This window comes from Diabrotica undecimpunctata, chromosome 6 (assembly GCF_040954645.1).
Source record: "Diabrotica undecimpunctata isolate CICGRU chromosome 6, icDiaUnde3, whole genome shotgun sequence".
In the NCBI taxonomy this organism is placed as follows: Eukaryota; Metazoa; Arthropoda; class Insecta; order Coleoptera; family Chrysomelidae; genus Diabrotica; species Diabrotica undecimpunctata.
The window spans coordinates 97,742,778-97,768,528 of NC_092808.1; the positions used below are offsets into that span (position 1 = coordinate 97,742,778).

Here is a 25,751-nt window from a genome sequence, read left to right on the forward strand (position 1 = left end):
TCTTCTTCTTCTTCTTTTTATATAGACATGACTCTGTCTGTTTTTCAATGTGTCTCCAGTAAGTTGCCGTTCCATGGTTTTCGTGGTCTTCTTACTGATCGTCTTCCTATTGGGTAACCGTCTCTTGCCATGTCTACTACTCCATTTGTTGTCATTCGGCTTATATGATCTTTCCATTCTACTCTTCTATTTCTTAATCAGTTCTTGATGTTCTTCACCTTGTATCTACATCTTATATCTGTACTTCTAGCTCTGTCCCATAGTGTCTTACCATCAATTTTTCTAAGTGTTTTTATCTCTGTTGTTTCTAACATCCTTTTTGTTCTCTCTGTGTCAGATATTGTTTCTGCTGTGTATGTCATTATTGGTCTGATAACTGTTTTGTAAATTCTGCCTTTGGTTTCTTTCCCGATATTTTTATTTCTTCATATTGTTTCATTTAGGCAGCCTGCGGCTCTGTTTGCTCTATTCAGTGGATCTTCCACTTAAGTTTCGAGTTTTCCGTAGCTAGATAATATGATACCTAGATATTAAAACTCCATCACTTGTTCTATTATCTGACCTTAAAACTCCAATTAACATATTAGTAAACTTGCTATTGTAACCATGCATTTTGTCTCTTTTGAGGAAATTAACATGTTAAATTTTCTGGCGGTTATATGAAATTGGTGTAGCATACGTTGTAAATCATCTTCACTTTGAAAGAATAGTATTGCGTCGTCTGCATAGCAGATTATTTTAATTTGTTTTTCTCCCATTTGGTATCCTCTTTTATTTCTTACTTTTTTAATATTTCATCCATAATCCGGTTGAACAATAGAGAACTCATTAAATCTCCCTGTCTTATCCCATTACCAGCTTCAATAGGGTCGGTTAGTTCTTCTTCTACTTTTACTTTTATTGTGTTGTTTTGGTATATATATTCGATTGTTTTGATTATTCAATGAAATTGACATTAATTTGATAGTTTTCATTTTATTAGTACTGATGGTATATAACTAGCATCTGTTGGTACTATATATCAATTTGAACATGTGGAAGTAAGAGAACTCTCTTGTTAGTAATTTCGGTGTAAATTATGATGAAACCAGCAATAACCCATAATATTATCCCACACCTCAAAGGTCTGCCTCGCGGTATCTGGGAGACGCAATAATTCGCTTTTGATAGATAAAAACAAAAACCCACTAAGACGAACACAACATAAATCAAAAAAATCCGTCAACCTGTCAATAGGGATTAGATACAATATTAGATCAATGTCTACGGATGAAAAAGTACATGAATTGGAAGAAGAATTAACAAACATAAAATGAGATATCATAGGCCTATCAGAAACTCGACGAAAAGAAGAAATCCGAATACAGCCTATGTCATACTTAAAATAAGAAGAACATCAATTAAAATTATCCAGGTATATGCCCCCATGACAGCTTATGATGACGAAGATATCCAACTATTTTATGAAGATATATCAAAGGCTATGGAAGAACATAAAAATCGTCTTATACTAGTAATTCGAGATTTCAATGCCAAACTGGGTAGAAAACTAAACAAGGAAGAAACTAAAATAGGAGATTTCGGGTATGGTCAGAGAAATGATAGAGGTGCTACTTTGATGAACTACCTAGAAGAAAAGCATCTATACGCAATGAACTCCTTTTACAAAAAGAAGCCCCAACGAAAGTGGACATGGATCAGCCCTAATGGATCCACAAAAAATGAGATCGACTACATACTGTCCACGGAACGATATATCATTAAAGATGTAACAGTTCTTAACAGATTCACAACAGGTAGCGATCACTGGTTGGTCAGAGCAAAACTTAGTATTGACGGTAACTATGAAATGAAAAGAAAAATAATTAAAAACTGGGATCTAGTAGATAGAAACAAACTAGGGCAATATAAAGAGATATACAAAGACCTATTAAAACAACAACTTACTTAAAAATTAGACAGTGATGACAAAGATATAGATGAAATAGACAACATACTTACAGCAACGATGATTACTTCAGGAAAAGAAATAGCAAAAAAGGATCTAAAAAAGAACAACTATATATCAACAGAAACAAAGAAGCTTATGGATAAAAGAAGGACGCTATAGAATATGTAGAAATCAATAAAACAATAAGCAGAATGATAAGAGAAAATAAGAGAAAAGAACAAGAAATAAAAATAGAAAAGGTAATACAAAACAACAAAAATATGAAATGCTCAAGACCGAAATTAGGTAAGTGTGAAATAAACAAAATAAAAGATGAAAACGGACTAGAAACAAACATTAAAGATGACATTATAAATATTATCCACCATTTCTACTCAGAACTATACAAAACAAAAAAGGAACCACCAGAAACAATTAAAAACCAACTTAAGGCTAAAGTAAAAAATGTCAACTCAGAGCTATAGCCAGAAATAAGCAAATCAGAAATAAAGAAGGCATTGAAAGAAATGAAAAACAACAAATCGCCTGGAAAAGATGGGATAACTGCAGATACGCTGAAATATGGTGGAAAAGTGGTAATTAACACTCTACATTCCCTTTTTAACAAGATATTAAAAGAAAAAAGAATCCCAAACAACTGGAAGGAATCCGTAACCATTATCCTACACAAGAAAGGGGATAAAGCAGACATAAAAAACTACCGTCTCATAACACTCCTCAATGTAATGTATAAACTCCCAACAAAAATTTTAACCAATAGATTGACGACAAAATTCGATGGATACCCAACAAGCTGGTTTTAGAAAGGGATTCAGCAAAAGTGACCATTTACTAAGTATGAAAATACTTATAGAACGAGCAAATGAATACCATATTCCTCTATATATAGCGTTCATAGATTTCGAAAAGGCTTTCGACAGTGTCGAACATTGGGCAGTGAAAAGTTCTTTGATTAACAGCAGAATTGACCACAGATAAGGAAGCCAAAACAACAATTAAAGGATATGAATAAACAAAATCAATACAAATAAATAGAGGCGTGAGACACAATATCACCGAAACTTTTCAATCAGGCTCTGGAAGATATTTTTAAAAGATTAGAATGGGAAGCAAAAGGTATAAAAATTTGTGGACAACGCTTGAACCATCTAATATACGCTGATGACATCGCATTGATAACAGATAAATGAGAAGAATTATTTGAAATGATGAAAGAACTGGACGTAGAAGCTGGAAAGATAGGCCTTTTTATGAATTACAGCAAGACCAAAATTATAACAAATACAGATGAAAACATCACAATGAGGATCGGACAAGATGAAGTAGAACAAGTTCAGGATTATATATATCTGGGTCAAACTATAAAACGTAACAAAGAAAACCAAACAGCAGAGATAAAAAGACGAGTTAGACTGGCATGGGCGGCATTTGGCAAACTAAGCTACATTCTTAAAAACAAAAGATATCCACAGCATCTTAAGACTAAAGTATACAATCAATGCGTACTCCCTGTTCTAACTTATGGTTCTCAAACGTGGACATTTACAAAAGCAAACATGGACATAACCATAAAAACCCGAAGAGCAATGGAAAGACAAATGTTGCACATAAGACCAATGGATAAAAAGAGAAACGAGTGGATAAGAGAGAAAACAAAAGTGAGGGATGTTAGACAAGAAGTTGCAAAATTGAAATGGAGATTTGCCGGGCACAATATAAGACAAAAAGAAGACCGATGGAACAAAATTCTTATAAGTTGGAGACCGTGGGAATATAAACGAAGCAGAGGAAGGCCCCAAATGAGATGGGCAGATGATATCAAGAAGCACGTGGGCTCTAGGTGGATGACTATACCGACAGACAGAGAAGAATGGAAAAGGATTGGGAAGGCCTATGTCCAAAGATGGACCGAAAAGGGCTAATTAGATAGGGACAGATTCTCCCCGTGTGATCTTAGTATTTCCGTTGATTGAATAGTATAGGGTATCCAATATTTTAATTAACGGTATGTCAGAGTTTTATTAATTTTTATATATATTTGCAAAATGAAGAAGAAAGTTCAGTACAGGCAGTTAAACAGCTGATCTGTCAATTTAGAAGTAAGAGCAAGTACCAACTTGCTGAAAAGCATACCATACACAAAAGGGATAATAAAATGTACTGCACAAACTATAGCGATATAAGCTATATATAAGCTATATATCTATTAATTATTAGGATATACAATATTTTTTCTAATACACCTGGAACGATTGAGTGAATAATCAATTATTGACTATTAGGCAGTTAATTAGAAATGTTGGGAATACAAAAAAACATTAAATTAGTTATTTATAGATTTTAAACAAACACTGATATAATCATAAGAATAAAACTATGAAATACCATGGCAGAACTTACTGTCGACTTATTTTCAAATGTATTGCAAAGAGCTTTAAAAAATGTGAACGAATTATTAACAGCTGTTTTGAAAACTAAATATTATGAGACGAATTGGGGATATTATATTACACAAACTAAACCGCTTGCCTACAAAAATATTAGGAAAATATGATACGACGCGAAAGACTAATGACTTTACAGCTAATTGCCACATAAGTATCAATGTAACTATAGCTCGCAAAATGGGTTCAATTACATTGCAATTTTTAAATTTTTCGTGATAAAATGAAGTGATTGATTGTTGTTTTGAAAAGGTAAGTTGTTTTTTATTTTTGTATTCCTATCATCTGATATTGTAATATCAACAACATTTTTCATAATATATTCTGAAATGCGCTTTCTCTTACTGATAACGAACAAAAGTTTTATAAACTTCTCGTTAATATAATTATGAAGGAATTTAGATTTTTATCTTGTTCTTACTATAGTTCTAAAGCACAAATGTAGTCATAGTCTACCGTATATTTTTCATAGTGGTCATAGTTTTTAATTGTAGTATAGCTTATGTGTTTATAATAACTAGCGCATAAAAAATAATAAAAATTTTTACCCTGTGCTTTATGTTTATTATCCTTTATTGTATTGGAACATCTAGAAGTATAGCAATACATTTTAATTGTTGAACAAAAGAGAAAATAAAAACACTTTTTGTGGTGTGTCACTTAACCATACACAAAATTGTACACAAATAGTCAAATGGTAGTAAAAGTTTCCGATATAGGCCGCCAAACGGCAGAGGCACCGCCGCGCTCTATGTCTATACTATGAGATGTTTTTCATACAGTTTTCGGATCAGATTTTTTCAAAACATCAAATTACATCTTCTTTTTGCCTTTCTTTATTTAGGCTAACCGCTACTGTTTTTTTCTTCAGCGTTTCTTCTTAATCTACATTAATGTTTATATTTACAATTCTTTCTGGAACGAGCTATAATTTTTCTCAAATAACCATTTTGTGTGGTTTAGTCGCCTTAAGGTTTATCATGCTTTATCAGATGCTCTTTAAAGTCCCTTTTAATATTAATATCGTTTGAGAAATTTTTCCCAGATACTTATATTTCGTTTTGATTTTCAATCTTCTTTTAATGTTAGTTTAAATGGTCCAGTAGTGTGTTCGTACAGTTCAGTTATAAGCAAAATTAGGTGTTGTTGTACACCTAATTCTTTTAGTATCAGTCATAAGTGTATCCATTTGACTCTGTCGAACGCTTTACGATAATCTATAAAACAAATCCATAGTGGGATATTGAATTCCCTAGACTTTTATACTTTTTTTTGGACTATTAGAATAATAGCTTTAAAATTAAATGTTTAGTGAAAATCTCTACGCGACTTTAATGCATTAAATATTTTAATTAAAAATCGACATATCTATTGAAATTAGGCAGTAAAAAAGTATGTTATTAAAGATAGATTTATAAATTATTGTAGTTTAAATTCAACTACGCTATAAAACAAACATTGCATGTCTTAAACTGCAGGAATCCAAAAATTACAAAGATCTTCCTATTGTTTGAGTTTTCTTTAATTATATTAATAGGAAAACAAGCATTATAGTCCTACCAAAGGGGCTTCTACTTTCATAAACTGTTTTAAAATGTTTTAGTGACAATGCCTTTTAATAAAAAATACTAATTAATAAAAATGGAAAATTAACTTTTCCACGTTTATAATAGACACTTTCTTATGTTTAAAAATATATAAAACAAGTAATATAAATTACCGCCTTGTTTATTAAAACTAAAAAGTAAAATAAAGGTATATGTCGGTTAACAATTTATATTTAACTACATAAATTAGCCAAATAGTCCTCAAATTCCTCCATGATTAAATTAATGGATATTTAAATAAATTTCCAGTTCCAGAATGTACCTGCTGTAAAATTTGAAAATCTACTACTAATACAATTATTGGCAACATCGCAGGAGTTAAGAAGTATATGCAATATCGTAAATACGGATCCCACAAATGGTTTATCCTTTTGTGGAGTCCACTTAATCCTACGTGTTGGTCGGAGTCTACATAAAGCGCTACTCAGATAATAAAATACACGGTGTATATTCTACTGGAGTTAGTATAATACCGTTTTAGAACGGAGCTTACATTAACCGCTAGATGTATATATATATATATATATATATATATATATATATATATATATATATATATATATATAAGTAAAATGTATATCGATGCCAAAAAAGGTATATCGATGGAAGGCAACCGTATATACGTATTTCTGACTATGGGTCGACTTCAGTACGGTGCAGCCAAGTTAGAAAAGGAGCATGTTAACTTCGGAAAGGATCACTACAGGAGTAATGCAACCAAATTGTGGCGTTAAAGTTAGAAGACCCTGATGGTTTCCAGGGCAACAACTAACAATAACCACGGAAGAAGCTTTTCTCTTTTGCGAGGCATGCCAATACATTTTACTTTTATTATTCACCCGCATTATCCTTTTTCATTTTTTTTAAACGTTTTAACGTTTGGCATTCCTTTTCCTAGGTAGCTGTAGCTATTTATATATATATATATATATATATATATATATATATATATATATATATATATATATATATATATATATATTGAAATGATTTCAATATGTTAAAAAGTATACAACTTAAATGGATTTTTATATGAGTTTGTTGTTCATGAATTTCATGAAGCCATCACAATGTGGGTTCGACTCTGAAATAAAAGAGAGAAAAAGATTAGTAAATTGTTAAATTAATTAATTTTGACTTACCTGGTATAGTGTTAATAATTTCTGAATAGTATAGTTGCCTAGTGTATAGGTGAATCGTCTAAACCTTAAAAAGAACAAAAAAAGAAGAATTCTTAAAAAATATTTAAACATAGAAATTTTGAAAACGTCAGAAAATAAACTGTCAAGCAAGTCTATGGGAGCTAAATTAATAGGGGTTTTGTTAAATAAGAAATTACAGTGATGTGGAGATGAAAAGAATACATTGTATTAGCATTGTAATAGAATAAGTTTTATATCTGAACATTTTTTTTTATAAATTCCCAAATTAGATGTGATTAAAGTGATTATGAGAAATTAATGTGGATTGACAAATGTGTCAGAACAGGACAGTTTTATGGTTTAAAAAGAAATAGAAGACGAAAAGAAAAAAGAACGTTGGTTGCTGTTAGCAACGAATGATAGATTTTGGGAGAGGCCGACAAGAAATTTTTTTGAAAGGAGAGTCCTGAAATTGTGGAATAGGTCGGGAGTGTTTTTTTTTAACTCGTCTAAAGAGAATTTTAGTTTTTCCACAGTTTCCACAGCAGAGATATCCAGAATTTGTTTCAGAGAGTAAGAGAAACAATTTAACTTATAAATTATTATTGGAGTACAGAAATGTCATTTAAATTGAGAAAATTAAAATTCATGAATTAACATAATTGCGATAGGCCTTAAAAAAAATTGAAAATATTAATGATCATTAAATTAAAAATAGAATAGTACGTACCTTAACTTCCGAAGAGAGGATTGATATTCCAGTTTCACCAATTATTTTGCGAGTAGTTAGTTTTCTTTAAATAAATCAGAACTGTTTTAAAGTAAGGTTGGATAATAATTTTGGGGATCATTTGAAATTTTGATTATATTTGAATGCAAGTTAAAAGTCAGCGGAATAAAGTGTTCATTTTCTTTTCTTTATAGTTCATTTAAACACTTTATAAAGTTGCAATATTTATTTAGTTTTTATGTACTTGTATAGAGTCTCCACATTTTGTAATAAATTTTTATTGTCACGACTCTAAACCACATTAAGATTTATACGATTCCTATTTTTGTAAATTTTTAAAGGTAACCCAAGTTGCAGACGAATTTTATTGTTTATATTAAATTTGTTCAATATTAATAAATAACGTGCTTCATTTGGGTTAATTTATCAAAGGTCTAAAGTAAATTTTGGTTTAATTTCTTTTTGAACTCTACCAGGAGACTACAGAGTCGACGTCACACAGTGACAGATTGCTTAGAACACATAATTGAGCTAGCTGAGGTATATATTAAATTAAACAACGAACCACAGATTTTTAAAATTACAACATTTATTATAAATAAAAATAAAATTATAAAATACAACTTTTTTAATATATATATATATATATATATATATATATATATATATATACCGTGCCAAGAAGGTTAATTAAGAACGTAAAGACATGGTCAGTCCATATTGGGCGTTAAAAAAAGTTTAAATTCTTGAACGACTTATATTTGTTTGATCTGAAAATTTATTTGATATATGATATATTTGTCTGATCTGTTTGAGCTAGAAAAATATATTTGTTTGACTTTGTCATTTTTGTTTCCATTTGGTATTGGTTAGTATTGAACTCGTGATAGAGTCCAAAGATCCTTCAGAGAATATTTTGCTCCAAACATCTGAGTTTTATTTCTATAGCTTTTGTCACCGTTTACGTCTCACAACAACAGATGAACACTGGTCTAATTATTATTTTATATGTCGTGATTTTTAAGGTCTATGTTAAGCTCTTTACTTTAGTGGTGTTATGGCCATACATACATCTGTTTGCTGCCTGAATTATTTCTTTTCTTTAACTCTCTTTCTCTTTCTCTCTCTTTAAATCCCTTTAAATATCTTTAACAAAATTGTTATCTGCGGTGATTTTCACTTCGAGATATTTAAAACGCCCCACTCTGTTAAATTATCTATTATAATATTTTGCTCTATTTGTCTCATTTGTCTTTAATGCACATGTATTTGATTTTTTCTTTATTGACCATTAGACCGGTTTTTTCCTCTATCTTTATTTTGTTAAAAATCCTTTTTACGCTGATTACTGTGAAAAACATTGAAAAACGTTGAAGCTGAAAATATACTCAACGTAATAAACATTATTGTGGATTTAAAAATGGCGGATGACTAGTGACTACTAGCGGATAAAATTTGAACTATAATAGTCGTTAATACAGTTTAATTCGACGTGATTCTATGTATTTCCGACATTTTGATAGAACGCTTTCTCGAACGCGCTCTCTCTAACATATTGATTTCCTTATGTGTGGTGGTAGTAGATAGGTAGCTACTTTAGTATACTTTGAACTTTGACCTCTGACGTCATGCCACACCTCCGCCCTTCGCTTCGGACATGCCTTGGCCGCCACGTCATTTTTGTAGGTCTTGTATTAATCGCTATTTGTCACCGCCAGTTATTAGCCATTTTGATTCTGAATTAATTTAAAACTGATTTTTGTAGTTCAACTATTATCCACTTATCGTCACTGTTTGAATTAGCTATTTTTAAATCCCAAGAGAGAGATACTAACCGTTTACTTATTTGGCCAATTCATATAATCTGTAAGAATGTTGTCGTTTGGCAATAATATGCGAGGAGAAGAACTGAATAAAGTAGTACGCTTAGGAAGATCGAAACCAAACGTGGCCCGTAGCACTATTGACAATGATAATGATATTTTATAATGAATTTACTATATTTAATATTATTTACTTGAATTATGACGTACTTTATATTCAAAATCTTCAGGAGCAAGCTGCATTTGTCTTAACTGGGGATCTATGCAATTTAAATCCTCTTCATCACTGTCTATGTAAGAGTAGTAGTGATTGGAAAAATCAGTACCGCCCATTGGTACTCTGCCCAAATTGTATTCTAGACCTTCATCTGAAAAATATGACCTACAAAGAAAAATGGTTTATAAATGACGTTTTATGTATCCTATCAAGAGTTTAACGATTACTGCATTATAATAGGGAAATAAGAGTTAAACCCTTAATAGTTTAAATATCCAACATAAGAAAGCCTATTTACATAATGCCTAAATTGGCTCAGATAAACAGGCTCTCAGTGAAAAACTTTACAATAAAACAATTTCGAAAAAATATACTATATATACTTAAATTAAAAAAATTATAAAAAAATTTTATCTCAACTAACATTTAAAATGTTAAGAGAGTCGTGGAAAAACAACAAATATTATGAACTACAATTTGGAGTTAGCTTCTTTGTTATGATTTTACAAAATTTACCTCTACGATCTGAATTATCTTAATTTAGTTCCTTCAATAGGTGTATACTATACAGATGAAATTTTGAAATTTGTATGTAGAGCGTTATGTACAGAACCCACGGAAAGATGTGTTAATGCTACTATTTTCCAATGTATGTTGTTGGATCCATAATTTCCAATTACTTTTATATGTGCGTTTTCGTCTGAAACGCATTTTCCCTTTACGCTTTTTGTTTAAGACAGTACCTCTTTCCAAAAATTTTAGGGGCTGGTATTAATACATATTTGTTATAGTCGACTGTTCTTCTAGCACTTTCGTCACATTTCCGTTTAGTCCCTGGAGGTAAGGTAAAAACTATTTTTAAAAATTGGTAATACCAGATATATCTGTTAAAGATCGATTAATAACTATTTTAATCCCTCTTCTTCTCATTGCGCCGTCTCCTTTCTAAGGTTGGCGATCCAAATGGCAATTGTAGTTTTGGAAACTGCTGCGCGAAAGATTTTTGCGGATGAGCGGTCGAACCATCTCCTCAGGTCTTTCAGCCACTTTTCTGGCGTCTTCCTACTGATCTTTTGCCCTGTACTTTTCCTTCCATTATAACTTGAAGTAATTCATATCTTTCGCCTCTCAACACATGACCCAAGTATTGCATTTTCCTCTCTTTGATTATTCTTAGTAATTCTTTTTGTTTACACATGCAACGAAGTACCTCAACATTAGTAACTCTTTGTACCCATGGAATCCTCATAATCCCCAGAATCCATGTTAATCCACATAAGTGAATTATGTTATTGTAATTATCACTACGACGTTTTTAAGGGTCATCTGGATTTACCACATGGCTCACACTACCTCTAAGGAAACAATTTAATTATTTTAGAAATCTACGATATCAAAAGTATTGAATTCTTGTGACAGTTTTTCCGTGTTATCGAGTCCTAGATGACTTGGTATATCGGTGTATTTCCCAAAAAATTTTGTACAGATATGGACGTTAACAGTATTACAGCTTTCTGCATGGTCGTCTAGGGATGTTTATTCAGGCCCAGCTTTGTTATGTTTTCTAAGAAGTTCTTCGGAATGACTTAAATAGAAGAAAGAATAATAGGTATTATCTGACTCCCTTCCATTCTTAATTGTCTTCTTTTTTAACTTTCCAGATCTCAATTTATATTTCCAGATCTCTTTACTTGGCGATCTTTTCAATATATTTAATACGCAGATTGTTGTTATTAGGTATCGCTACATCAATTAGTGTTGTTTTTCTCGAAGTTTATTAGCTAGTACGAAATATGGTCTATTATCTCTGGAGAGGACCGGGGCGCCGTCGTAGCACGTGGTTGAAAAATCTCCGACAATTGTTTGGGATGACCTCCGCGGAGCTGTTTCGCAGAGCAGTCGACAAAATCATGATAGTCTTGATGATCGCCAATATCCGGACCAGATAAGGCACTGAAGAAGAAGGTGCTACTGTTTGTCTTTAAGCACAGTGCGATCCCAGTATAGCTTGTATTTATTATTCTCGAACAGACTCTCAGGAACGTATTGATAATAAGGGAGATGGTCAATTTGGAGAAGTACCAATTTGCTAGCTTGTTCTTGGTAAAGAATATATAGTAAAGAAGTCATGCCATTTACTATATTCAGTTGCAGTAAATGTCGTGCAACCGCCAGTAAGATGTATGGTTTCTTGAGTTTGATATCCGTGTCGGCATTTGGATCTGAGGGTCATTGACGATAACTAAGGTAATTTTTGGTTGGTATAACCTGATTCTGAACGGCAAGTATTGAATCTTCTGTTTCAGCTTTACAACGTCTTTACTGATGTTAACAATGGTTTGACACTATATTGTCGATATAGTCATGACTGACTTCATTGGGATGTCAAGAGTGTTACGGTTTACCCATCCAGGTGCGCCTTTTTTGCTCCTTAGAAAGATGGTATAAGCGCATTTATGGTTCTCTCATTTTAATTAGTGTTGTGTTATCCATTTCACAAATTGCGCAATGTGAAGAAGATGTATCAGTCTGCATCTGAAAATAAGTTCTTAAATTAGTAATCTGTTTTTCTAATTGCTCCCTTATATCCATAACTCCTGGTCCTCCTAAATACCGCGGTAATGTTGTTCTTTCTACTTCATTTCGAGGATGATGTTTTTGTGACTTTGTTAAGTGTGTTCGCACTTTTCGCTGAAGAGTTTCTATATCCGTTTTAGTCCATTTAATAATCCCAAATGAGTAGCTAAGCGCGGAAAATGCGTAGGTGTTTAATGCCTTAAACAAATTTTTATTATTAAGATATGAACGGAGCACTTGTTAATGGTCAATTTTTGCGCTTGTTTTAGTCCGAAATATTTATACATGTCATTTTCACCCAAAGTCCCGATGTTTTGGCCATTTTCATATAGAATCCTCCGGACTGAACCTTTCCTCTAACTATATATAAAACACGGCACTTTTCTTGCCCGAAGTGCATACTAATATCATTAGAGAATGATTATACAGTTATAAGCATCTGATCTAGGTGGATTCGAGAGAAAGCAATTAGATTAAAATTATCCATATACAAGAGATTCTTAGGGTGCGTTCATTACGGACACCATCGCATCGTATCCTGGCCTAGAACATAGCACTGACAGTGAACGCTCGCATTTAAAATAAAATGCACTTCTTTTACCTGCGATCGATACGATTGTCGGAGTGAGGGTCGGTGGTCGGCGCCTCATAGTGTCGATCGTAGAGTACTAGGGTGTAGGGTCGAAAAAATACTAAGCTTGAATACTATGGTCCAAGTCTATGGTCCGATACCTAGATTGAGGCTGAGGGCTGTACTTTAACAGTGAACGCTTGTATTTTTAAAATAATGCATTTATTTTACCTGGCGATTATAATATATACCATCCTATGGTCCGAGCGAGGGTCGGCGCCTCGTTATGAGCGCACACTTAAGCTTCGCCACCACAGCATTATTGTTTTAAATGTTATAACCTGTGTCAGTGCAGTTTAATATCTGGGATGGTGGGTAATCGCTAGACATAACCACAGTAGACTCAACACTAACCGTGGAATAGGCCGCGGTTAATTGAGATATTTTTCATTTCGATATTGTTTTTACACGTATTTGAAGGTGAATTTTAGTCTTCCAATCTGTCCTTATATAGTCTAAAAAGGTCACTATATTATAATTGACTATAAATGTTCTTAATATATTTAAAAGCCATTTATGCGACCTGAGTCAAAGGCTTTCTTGTAGTCAATACAGGCAGTAAAAAAGTTTCTTTTTTTTTGTCATGCCTGGTTAGAAATGTTTGAGTCGATATTAGGTTGTTCTTTGCAGTCCATCAAAACTTTAGCGCATCCTTTGTGTTGAGATTCTATGATATTGTTTAGAGCCTAGAGTTGGTAGATACGCTGGGCTACATATGATGTGACCTATTTATACAAAGTTGGAAGACACAAATTGGACAATTCTTGGCTGAAGCTTGGGTATTTTGATTCTTGGGTATTAAATACGCTGTTACTTGCAAATTGGAAATATCATGATTAATTAGTAATAATGAGCACTCATGATCAATCCAAAACTTCTTAAGCCATGAGTTTTGAAATCCGTCTGGTCTGGATATTTTCAGTTATAAAGCTCATTGAGGATATTGGAGACTTCGAGTATGATAAATGGTTCATTACAACAGCCAATACAGTTACGGTTGTATTGGCTGTTGTACGTCGTATCTTCTATCCATCCAGAATTGGTGTTAAGAGCAACTGAAAGTTGATTTCCCCAAAAAAGTATAATTTATTGGCAATTTCTACAGTGGAATTAAGTTTTTGTTAGAACGCCTCCTTGGCATACTCAAAAAGCATATAATCACAATTCTGATTATTGTTCATGTTAATATTATTACGACTTTTTGAATTATCAACATAATACGGAGGCACATGAAAAGTTTAATTTTAAACAACGAATATATAGCAATGAAGGTTGGTATCGAAATCAAAACAATATGATTAAATAAAGATTTACCAGACCTTTTAAATTACGTATGACCCACTAACCTCTAGTGGGAAGGAAGTAAATCAGACATTTATCAGCAGAAAGTTGATGTCCCTCCGGCAGCTGTCAAGTAGATGGAAACACAAGACATATAATATAACAGGTATACTTTTGAAAGTATAATAGTGAATCACACTTTAAACGTAGAGTATACCAACCAATTTATATTTAAAAAATTGTACCTAGGAAATTAAGTACCTAAAATATTAAGTACACGAACTCTTCTTAACTAATACTTCTTCTCCTAGTATTGATACTAGTCTTTAGTAAAGCAATAAATATTTCATATTTTTTTAAACCTTGTAAATCTTGTAAGACTAATAAAAAATAATAAATGTTACACATATTTACCTCATTATATATTCTTGAAGTTCAGGACTCATATTTTTGATATTTATTCCTGTAGAATCCGTAAACGCTCCTCCGAAACCAAAAATTTCTTGAAAACGGGCTTTAGGATTAATATATATCTTTTTTTCCACTTTTTTAGCGTCAATACTCTCATGTAGATTTTTCTTTTGTTTTTGAGAACAAAGAATATAGTCAGCATGAACATTATGTTCGCATATTTTATCGGAATCAGGTACAGTGCAATTTGTATATATCATAGGTCTTGTAAAAGAAGCAATCGTTTTGGAGAACCTTTCTCCGGCTATATTGGATGTATACACGGCGTATTGGGTCGGAGGAAGTTGTTTTACGGGTTCAAGAACATCACAGTAAGTCTCATTGCATACGCAGACGACCATATCTGGTTCAAGCTCTTTGGCCAAACAATTCTGGGACACAGCAAATGACGCCTCTAAAATATTTATAGGTTATATTCAAAATGTACCATAAACACACACACACACACACACACATATATGTATATATATATATATATATATATATATATATATATATATATATATATATATATATATATATATATATATATATGCACAGTGAGTGTCTTACCACCACCCGAATTTTTAACGTTAGAGATAGAAAACCAGAAAACCCAGTTACCTTGTGAAATAAAAAGAGATGAAACTCTTAGAGGTGGGAAATAATCGGTAGAAACCTATAATTTACATTACATTACATTACCACTATCGATAGTCTCACACCTTTAGACGGTAGCTTCGAGCTAAATCACCTCGGTCATAATTATTATGTGTAACGTATGTGTGACGTATTTCCATTTTTTAATTTAGCGTAAAGTAAAAACTGATTGACCACAATAAAGCAAAAATGTGAATAAAATAATTTAATTAATAGTAATTATTGAATCTAAAGTTTTAATTATTAACCAAGAATAATTTCTATTATGATTTGAGGAGTTTCATACACTCTTGTCACGGAATAATCACTATCATTCGTGGATTAGTGGTAAGAATTTGACACTGCGACACAAACGTCTTAGACGATTAGTTCAAAACCCACATGTGGTTTTTTTTAATAATTTGAAATTATGCAGAGATCGTTTTGCTTTAAATCGCTAAACATTTATGTCAGTCGTTACTAGTATTAGAAGTGTTTAAAGTTAAACATAAATATATTATTGAAAAAACAGTATCGTCGTACTTTCAAAATTAAAGTAAAATTTTTCAAAATTAAAAGAACGTTTAAAGAATGTTTAAATAAGTAAAAATTCTACAAAAATAAAAAAAAATATTGTAAATAAACGTATTTACAATAAGTAAAAAAAAATTACGTATAATAGACTGAATTGTTGATCGTGCTGGAGCCGGCTTATTTGGAAACATATTTACAAATTGTTGTCTAATCATGTAGTCTGATAATCCATTCACATGCCAGACAACAATTTGCACTTTTTCCTCGACCGTTAAAACCATTTTCACGAATTGTTTTTTCAATAATAAGTTTCTGTTTACCGTGCAAAAACACTTCTCGATATGTTATTATTTGATGGCTTGATGATTTGGTTAGCTGTAAAGCAGGCAGCTGTTTGCGCGCATCCATTACAATATTGTTGTTTTGAAAATCATTACCTGTACAGAGGAATTGATATTAACACTGAGAATTTAGTGATGGATTTGGCATTAAACAGTCTTCACCGGATTATTTTGCAATCACAACTGAAGCCTGTAAAACTGAAATTGAATTTGAATTATTTTGTATTTCTATTTTTTAACATTGGAATAAGAATAAATTGTAAATAATGAGTTTTTCGAACACTTTTTACCTAATATGTATCATATTTTCTATTATTTTTGATTGAGTAAAACAAAAATTTTATCCTTGGTGCGAATTGAACCTCAATCTTCTTGTCACTAGACCACGCGTCGAAATATTACACCAATTCCACATACAATATTTGTTTTCGGACAGAACATAACTTTTAGTTTAATCAAATATTTCAGTTGAGTTATTTTTATTATTAAATAAACTTTAAGATTTATAATTTAAAATCGCTAATAATTAATGTTTTTTACTATAATATATCTTAATTTATTCAATCATTTATTTTTACATCAGAAATTATTAAAATAAAATATTTTCGAGGTCATCCGTATAATTATGACTGAAGTCCATTAGCCACGTCAAGAACTAGCTTTATCTCGTACTATCTCACAACTTAATCTGTCTTCTATCCTTTCCGCTATTTTGCCGGGTGGTAAGAAACTCATCACTGTATATATATATATATATATATATATATATATATATATATATATATATTGATTTAGAGTATCAGCAATCGGTCAGGAAATAAAACTCTATTTGTTCAGTCTCTCAATATTTCGTCACGATTTTGTGACTTCTTCAGGAGAAAACTGTAAATTTATTAGAATAATTAATGATTATATGTAAACAAAATGAATATTTTAATACTTACAACTATAAGAATGAAAATTTAAATTTTTCTGGCATATCTAAATAAATGACATATTTTTGTTTGATTTTATTAAGGAGTTATGGTAACCGCAATATGTTATAGAGTGAATTCCCGTTGTACAATTTTCAGCGAGTAGGTTAAAATAAACAATTACTATGACAGTATTATTCATTTTATAAAGAAAGATGGAATTATATATTCATTCAGAAAGATGGAATTAATAAAATTGAGAAAGAATCAGGAACACGATAAATTGATCTATAAAATGTAATTGATGGTATGTAGTCAGTTACTGCAATACTGATATTTAGGAATGTAATAAAATTATAGGTACAGTTACTAGAGAATTACTATAAGAAGTATGTGTTTAAAGGTTAAGATCTATCATATTATATATTGTTTAGTATGTTGCAGTAGATATTACTTAAATTATTGGTGTCTGTCTTATAATTGATAGATTCAGGAGTTTTATTAATGTGTACCATTTCAAGGAAAAGCCGATTTTTATAATTATCAACTTGTTCCAAGATTTTTACATTATTAAAGTCAAAGTTATGTCCTGTCTTCAAGTGGTGGTCCACTAAGGCACAAGAGTTTTTTTGTATGTTACAGTCACTTTTGTGTTGAGTGACACGTTTTTTAAGCCACTGTTGACTTTGACCAATATAACAACTTTGACATTGACTGCAATTTATTCTATAAATTATATTACTCATTAATGAATTTGGAGTTTTAACTTTTATTTTTGTGAATAACCTTGAATTTAGAAGTGGATTGTATTTAATTAATTTAATGTTCGGAAATGTTTTGAAAAGTGGGACAATTTGGTCTGTTAAATTTTTTATGAAAGGTATTTTTTTATATGAAACTGGTTGTGGATTATTTATTAAAGCTCTATTGTAAAAGTTAGTGTTATAAATAAGTTTTTTTAATATATGTTTTGGGTAGCCATTGTTTAAAAACATTTCAAAAAGTTTCTTTAAATTGACATCTAGGAAACTCCGATCACAGATTGTCAATTTAAAGAAACTTTTTGAAATGTTTTTAAACAATGGCTACCCAAAACATATATTAAAAAAACTTATTTATAACACTAACTTTTACAATAGAGCTTTAATAAATAATCCACAACCAGTTTCATATAAAAAAATACCTTTCATAAAAAATTTAACAGACCAAATTGTCCCACTTTTCAAAACATTTCCGAACATTAAATTAATTAAATACAATCCACTTCTAAATTCAAGGTTATTCACAAAAATAAAAGTTAAAACTCCAAATTCATTAATGAGTAATATAATTTATAGAATAAATTGCAGTCAATGTCAAAGTTGTTATATTGGTCAAAGTCAACAGTGGCTTAAAAAACGTGTCACTCAACACAAAAGTGACTGTAACATACAAAAAAACTCTTGTGCCTTAGTGGACCACCACTTGAAGACAGGACATAACTTTGACTTTAATAATGTAAAAATCTTGGAACAAGTTGATAATTATAAAAATCGGCTTTTCCTTGAAATGGTACACATTAATAAAACTCCTGAATCTATCAATTATAAGACAGACACCAATAATTTAAGTAATATCTACTGCAACATACTAAACAATATATAATATGATAGATCTTAACCTTTAAACACATACTTCTTATAGTAATTCTCTAGTAACTGTACCTATAATTTTATTACATTCCTAAATATCAGTATTGCAGTAACTGACTACATACCATCAATTACATTTTATAGATCAATTTATCGTGTTCCTGATTCTTTCTCAATTTTATTAATTCCATCTTTCTGAATGAATATATAATTCCATCTTTCTTTATAAAATGAATAATACTGTCATAGTAATTGTTTATTTTAACCTACTCGCTGAAAATTGTACAACGGGAATTCACTCTATAACATATTGCGGTTACCATAACTCCTTAATAAAATCAAACAAAAATATGTCATTTATTTAGATATGCCAGAAAAATTTAAATTTTCATTCTTATAGTTGTAAGTATTAAAATATTCATTTTGTTTACATATAATCATTAATTATTCTAATAAATTTACAGTTTTCTCCTGAAGAAGTCACAAAATCGTGACGAAATATTGAGAGACTGAACAAATAGAGTTTTATTTCCTGACCGATTGCTGATACTCTAAATCAATATTTAAAACAGTACGGTCGAAAAAATAATTTAAAAAATATATATATATATATATATATTTATATATATATATATATATATATATATATATATATATATTATATATATATATATATGTACATATATTAAAAAATATTATTTCGACCAAAAACAGTTTATAAATAAGAAGGAATTATCAATGTACAAATAAATTTAAAGAAATTAAAAGATTTCACAAATAAAAACTGACATTGAAGTATGTAAAATATTGAATTTCAAGAATAAACTGTGTTAAGCACGTTCGTTGCAGTAATACGATAAAAAAATTAAATTACTTACAAATGTAAAAATAACAATAAAAGAAACGTTAGAAGAATGAAATTATTAAGGTTAGTTGTTATTAACGGGAATGTTGGCTATTATGAATATTTATAAATTTTGTTCAATATATTACAATATATTTTACTTAACTGTCCAGTGTACATTTTATAATTTAAAGTATTTTTATTTTTGTTAATGTGATACGTCTCAAAAAATAATCTACTTTTGTAGTTAGCAGTCTATGCCAAAATGTAAGCTTTGTTTTAGTCTAGAATAATATGACCGGTGTTTTCATAGTGCTCTACTACTGCACAAGTATTTTTTCTCAAGCGACATTTACTTTTATGTTACGTGATGCGTTGTTTTAGCCATTGTGATGTTTGGCCAATGTAGCTATTTTGACATTCTAGACCCGGTATTACATAAACAACATTACTTTTATTTAAGGTTGGTACTGGGTTCAAAAATGTTCCTAATATTAGTATAGCTAAATACAGTATTGCCCAAAATAAACAGTACTGAAACTGAAACATAGATGTCTCTTTGTGAGCGCTGTCATATTTAAATTAACTAGTATAGACCTGTCAACTCGTCCTTAAACAATTAATTATTAAGGCCTAATTGTTAAAAATGGTGTTACGTACAGAAGAGAAAGTGTTTCTTGTGGAGCATTATTTTTGCTCATACGGAATCGTCCGACGTAATAGTGCAAGTCTGCAACACGTGTGTGATCAATTCACACAACGGTTTATTAAACGTTCTTCAAGTAATGCTGTAATTTTGAAGGTTGTTAAAAAGATTAGAAATACGGGTAATGTATTGTGCCAACGAAAAGAAAACGCATGGCATCCCAGGACAGTTAACAACAACGATAATCATGAACGTGTTTTTGAGCGAATCTTGGAAAATCTGAAAGCCAGCCAGACAAGAACACCGTTGCATCTTGGCTCAAAACGAACTTCCTTGCAAAGAATCCTGAAGGAGCTGGGTACATTTTCGTATGTGATTCAGGTCCATGAACAATTACATCCCAGGGATTATCAGTAGAGTGGAATATTGTGTCAGAATTACTGCATTACCGTATGAAAATCTTAAATTTTTGAAAAATGTATGGTTTTCAGACGAAGCACACTTTCATTTGTCAGGCCATGTAAATCGTCGCACAAATCGATTTCTGGGCTTTGCCAGACCAGGTGAATTTCAAGAAGTTCCTTTACATATCGCAAAAGTGAGTGTCTGGTGTGCAGTTTCGGAACACGGAATCATTGGTCCATACTTTATCAAAAAAAATGGTAGGAAAGTCACACTTAATCAACAGAGGTACATACAAATTTTTAACACGCTTTATCCCTGATCTACGTAAATTTTTTCGTGTACGTAATTTGGCATTTCGAGACCAATTTTTCCAGCAGGATGGGGTAACTTGCCATACTGCTGTCGCAGTTCGTCTATTTCTTTAGGGACATTTTCCAAACAAAATCATTTCACGATTTACTGACTTCCCCTATCCTACCCTCCAGACTTAACATCTCCAGACGCATACATTTGGGGCATGGATAAAACTGCCGTTTTTAAACGGGCACCACAAACCATCAATGAGTTAAAGGATGCCGATAAAGCCTTTTTCGCGGACTTGAGATAACCTTTATTCCATAACATTATGAGAAATCTGAAATATCGGTATGAAGTCTGTCTTTAGAGAGGAGGAGCTCATTCAGAACATCCTACAAAGTGACAATAATATGTATTTTTTAAAACAATAAAATAATTACAAGTTCAGTACTGTTTATTTTGGGCTATACTGTATAATACCATGAAAAGCAAACAACTATTTTCAAAAATCAAAGAGTTATAATATCATCCTGTACTTAAGTTAGAAATGGAACTCTCCATTGAGCAAATAATTTCTGATGTTGGAGTATCATTTTTATTGTAGATGGAAACTGCCAAACTATCTTCTAAACTTTAAACATTTTGTACGTCACTGGGAATGTCTACTATTGTTAAATTGTCTTAACAAGTGTCCTGCATTTTACTGTTGTTAGTATTATTTTTTTTTGATTTAACGATAGCACATTAGTTTTTTTGATATTTCTATCGTGAATTTTACAAAAAATACGTTCACTATATTGGGTAGACGTTGCTTTAAATGTGTTTAAAATATAAACTGGTATTAATTCGATTAATTTTGATTCCCGTTTTTCTAGTTCCTAGTCTAAAGCTTTTAATGAGATAGTCATCTCTCCTATGAGTAAATTTAAGGTTTTTTTCGTGAATAGAACAAAAACGTTCCAAATTGACGTGCATTTACCTGCGTTTAAGAAAACTTTTAGTTTTACATCTAAGTAGAAACATTTTTCGATTGCTTTGAATTTCCCTTTTAGCCAATAATTAAATGTAAAGTTTTATCGGTTGGACGGTTGTCCTTTCAAACTTGATTTCAATACCACGGTTGGAAGGTTTCACTTTCGATATTTCTTTATTTTCTCCCTTTTCTGTAAGTCGTAAAGTATCGGTAAATATCAATTTCTTTTTATTTAGAATTATAGCACAAGCACATTTCATTATTTTTTGCTGAACAGGTTCTATAATATTGGCTGTGTATAGTTAATTATATTTTGATTGTTAGGTTAAAAAATATATCATAGTTGCGATTTTCGTTTTGATCTACCTACTCCAGTTTAAATTATTAAAAAGTTTTTTACTGTATTACGAGTATTATTAAGTTTTTTATAAAGTATGTATGTTTTACTAGACATAATTCTAAATATAATTCACCTGTAACAGAGTTGTTTGTATGTCGTGGCAATAATGTAAAGTAATTATAGATGTTTTCAATACTCTGATATCTTGCGGTTTACTTTTCAGGTTGTACGGGAATGAAAGCTTTACGTAACATTAAATCTCGATGCTTTGTTTACTGTTTGTGGTTAATTTCGAGCATTTAGTCGTTTATAATTCTGTTAAATATTTAGATTATTTTAGGTGTTGGTCGGTTTGGTTAGTTTAAAAAAGAGAGCTTTTAATTATTTCATAAAATAATTAAAGGTGAATTTAAATTATTTTGCGGTTTCCTGATTTTGTTTTTGTGGAATTTAATAATACATACATCATTTTGTATACTGAAAATTTACCATAGCAGCAGAAATTTGTAAAAGAAATAATTATTTTACTGTTTGAAATTTTTTGTACATTAAATAAATCTCAGATATACAGTTCTAGCCAACAGTTTCCTCCCCTCATATCTTTTGAACGGTTATACGTATAGCAGTCAAATTTGAAGAGAAAAATAAACCGACTTAGGCTTCTCAACTAGTCTTAACAAATGGCGTTATAGTTATAGTTGACTTTACAGAGTCACTGTGATCGATAATTTTAAATGTGACCTTATGGAAAATAATATCTCGTTGGAAAGTTCTTGAACATACCTATTCAGTCATACTAATTTTGTTTTACTTTAGGTTTATTTTATTAAATAAATTAGTAAATGCTAAAATTATTGTTTCGCATTAAAGATTTTAACGTCCGTCTCGGGTTATTTGTCAAAAAAGTTGACGTTTTTAAATTCTCTAGTTGGTTTTACTTTATCAAGTTTTTGTAAAGTGTTTAGACTTTGAATCTTTAGTTTAATTATTGATAACGAGAGGTTTAAATGTTTACAGACTGTGAATAAGAAGGAAATGCCCGGCTGGGAGTGATGCCGTATTAGGAGCGATGGGAGTTCCTCTAAAAAGCTAGTTTTGGGGGTCAAAAAAGGGTAAACAGGGAAAGACAGAGCCTCCTTGCTGACACTCTGTGGGTAATGGAGGTAGTGTTTCGAGGCGTCTTTTAAAATACCTTGGCAACTATCGCCGGGAGTACGAAGAACAAATCCTGCACTAAAGCCAGTCAGGCGGAGTTCTGGACTAAGATGCCTTTTGATGATTTCAGACTCTCCTATAAAAAGGAATCATCCGCGAAGACTATTAACTTGGACTTCACCGGGGGAAGATACAAAACCAAATAGATTATATTCTTGTCAGCAAACGATGAAAAAGTTCAGTAGTCAACGTAAGGACAAAACCAGCGGCTGATTGCGGAACAGGCCATAAACTGTTACAATCCGAATTGCGTATCAAATTTCGTAAAAATCCGAAACAAGTAAAACAATTAAATATATACCTAAAGAGCCTGGAAAATATAAAAAAACACTAAGGCATAGTAACACACCAAACATTACTGGCGATCCCAATCAAACATGGGAATATAAAAAGTCGTGGATAATAGACGCAATAAATATTACAAACCCCAAAGAAACCCTAAGAAAAGAAAAATCGGTTGCCTGTTAAGTCGGTTTTACGGGCGAAGATTTTACGTGACAACGTCTTTTTCTCGGTAGAATATTTATTGATATGAATATTATTAAATTGCACAATAGGAACAAGGAATTGAATGAAAATAAGAATTGCACAAATTTTAACTATAGAAATATATTTTGTTTACTAAAACATTGTACATGTAAACTTAAACTTAACTAATTCTTATTTGAGTGATTTTGTTGAGGATAGGACGATGATAGGAGAAATAGCATCGCACCAGCGGACCGATCATGTTTGAGTGGGAGAGAGACGCAAGGCATTCGCCGGTCCGGCGGGCCTCTCTATCGTTCGGTGACTCATCGTAACAGACGTGAGCGGGCGTTACACTTTTTCATGAGTGACTCCGAGCCACAACCTAATTTAAGACGTTGTCACGTCAAAAAACACTGGATGACTGACGAGACACTGAACCTAGTAAAAGAACGAAGAAAAGTTAGAAACAATGCTTGGAATCCAACAGAAACTGAAAACAAGATACCAAATGTAAACAGACGCATAAAATCATCAAGTAGAATATGCAAATAACTACAAGAACACGCCGACGGTCAATAATCTAGAGAACTGTTTGCCAAAGTAAAATACTTAACATAAGAGTTTAAACCGCAAATGCAGATAATTAAAGATAACTTGGGAATGATCATCACCAATCCAGAGGGCATAGCAGCGACATGGAAACAATATTGTGAAATGTTGTTTCATAGTGACCATGAAGACGTGAATCCAGAAAAAATAAATAACAAAAAGGAACCACATATTTTAAAATTGGAAATAGAAACCACAATAAAAAAATTAAAAACTGGAAAATCTAAAGGAGAAGACGGAATCACGGCGGAAGAACTTAAAAAAATGGAAGGCATAGGAATTGAAGTAATGTTCAAACTGTGTAATGAAATCTAGAACACAGGACAATGGCCAGATGATTGGTGAAGTGAGCTTACACTTTCATACCCATCTATAAGAAAGGCTCACCAACTGACTTTAATAACTACCGCACTATAGCCCTGATCTCCCACGCAAGTAAAGTTCTGCTAACTATAATTAACAAGAGATTAAAATCAATACTTCTACTACAGTTCCCTCAACAACAATGTGGATTTGTCCCTGGAAGAAAAAAAAAACAAAATTTGTTTAATTTACTAATGTTTGTATTTTGAGAACGATTTCCGAAGTGGAAATTGAAACATCAATAAACGCTTTAACCTTTAACTGTGGCTTATTTTCATTTAAATAGTAACTACTTTAACATGCCACAAGAAAATAGCTTCAGAACAATATTAAATTGAGATATTGCACAGTATGCACTTTTCTTTTTTGCTCTGAATCTTGGAGAGACAAAAGTAACAATATATCTGTTGTTTGCAATATATCATTGGTACTACAAAGCGCATTCGACATTTTTTTACCTAGCGTTTTTTTTTTACCAAGCGGTTAATAATATAATACAAATGTATATGAGGGGCCCATGATTTATCTTAATCTAATACTTTATCTACGAAATAAAGTTTGTAGGCTCTACATACAAGTGGGTGAGAGTTCATTTTTGCGATTTGAAGGTTAGTTTCCCACGCACAAAATAAAAACTGTTAGCCTGATTTACATATTGTCTAGGCATTGTCTTTAT

At 31.4% G+C, this 25,751-nt stretch overlaps 1 protein-coding gene across 1 annotated transcript in view; it reads right to left on the reverse strand.

Annotated features, from left to right (window-relative positions):
• LOC140442733 (putative glucosylceramidase 4) overlaps positions 1-25,751 on the reverse strand; it is a 78,367-nt gene that overhangs the window by 44,817 nt on the left and 7,799 nt on the right. Inside the window, exons 2-3 of the mRNA XM_072533714.1 lie at positions 14,818-15,268; positions 9,908-10,079 (exon numbers count right to left, since the gene is read on the reverse strand). Coding sequence (XP_072389815.1) covers positions 9,908-10,079; positions 14,818-15,268 — 623 coding nt within the window. The remainder of the gene's footprint in view (positions 1-9,907; positions 10,080-14,817; positions 15,269-25,751) is intronic.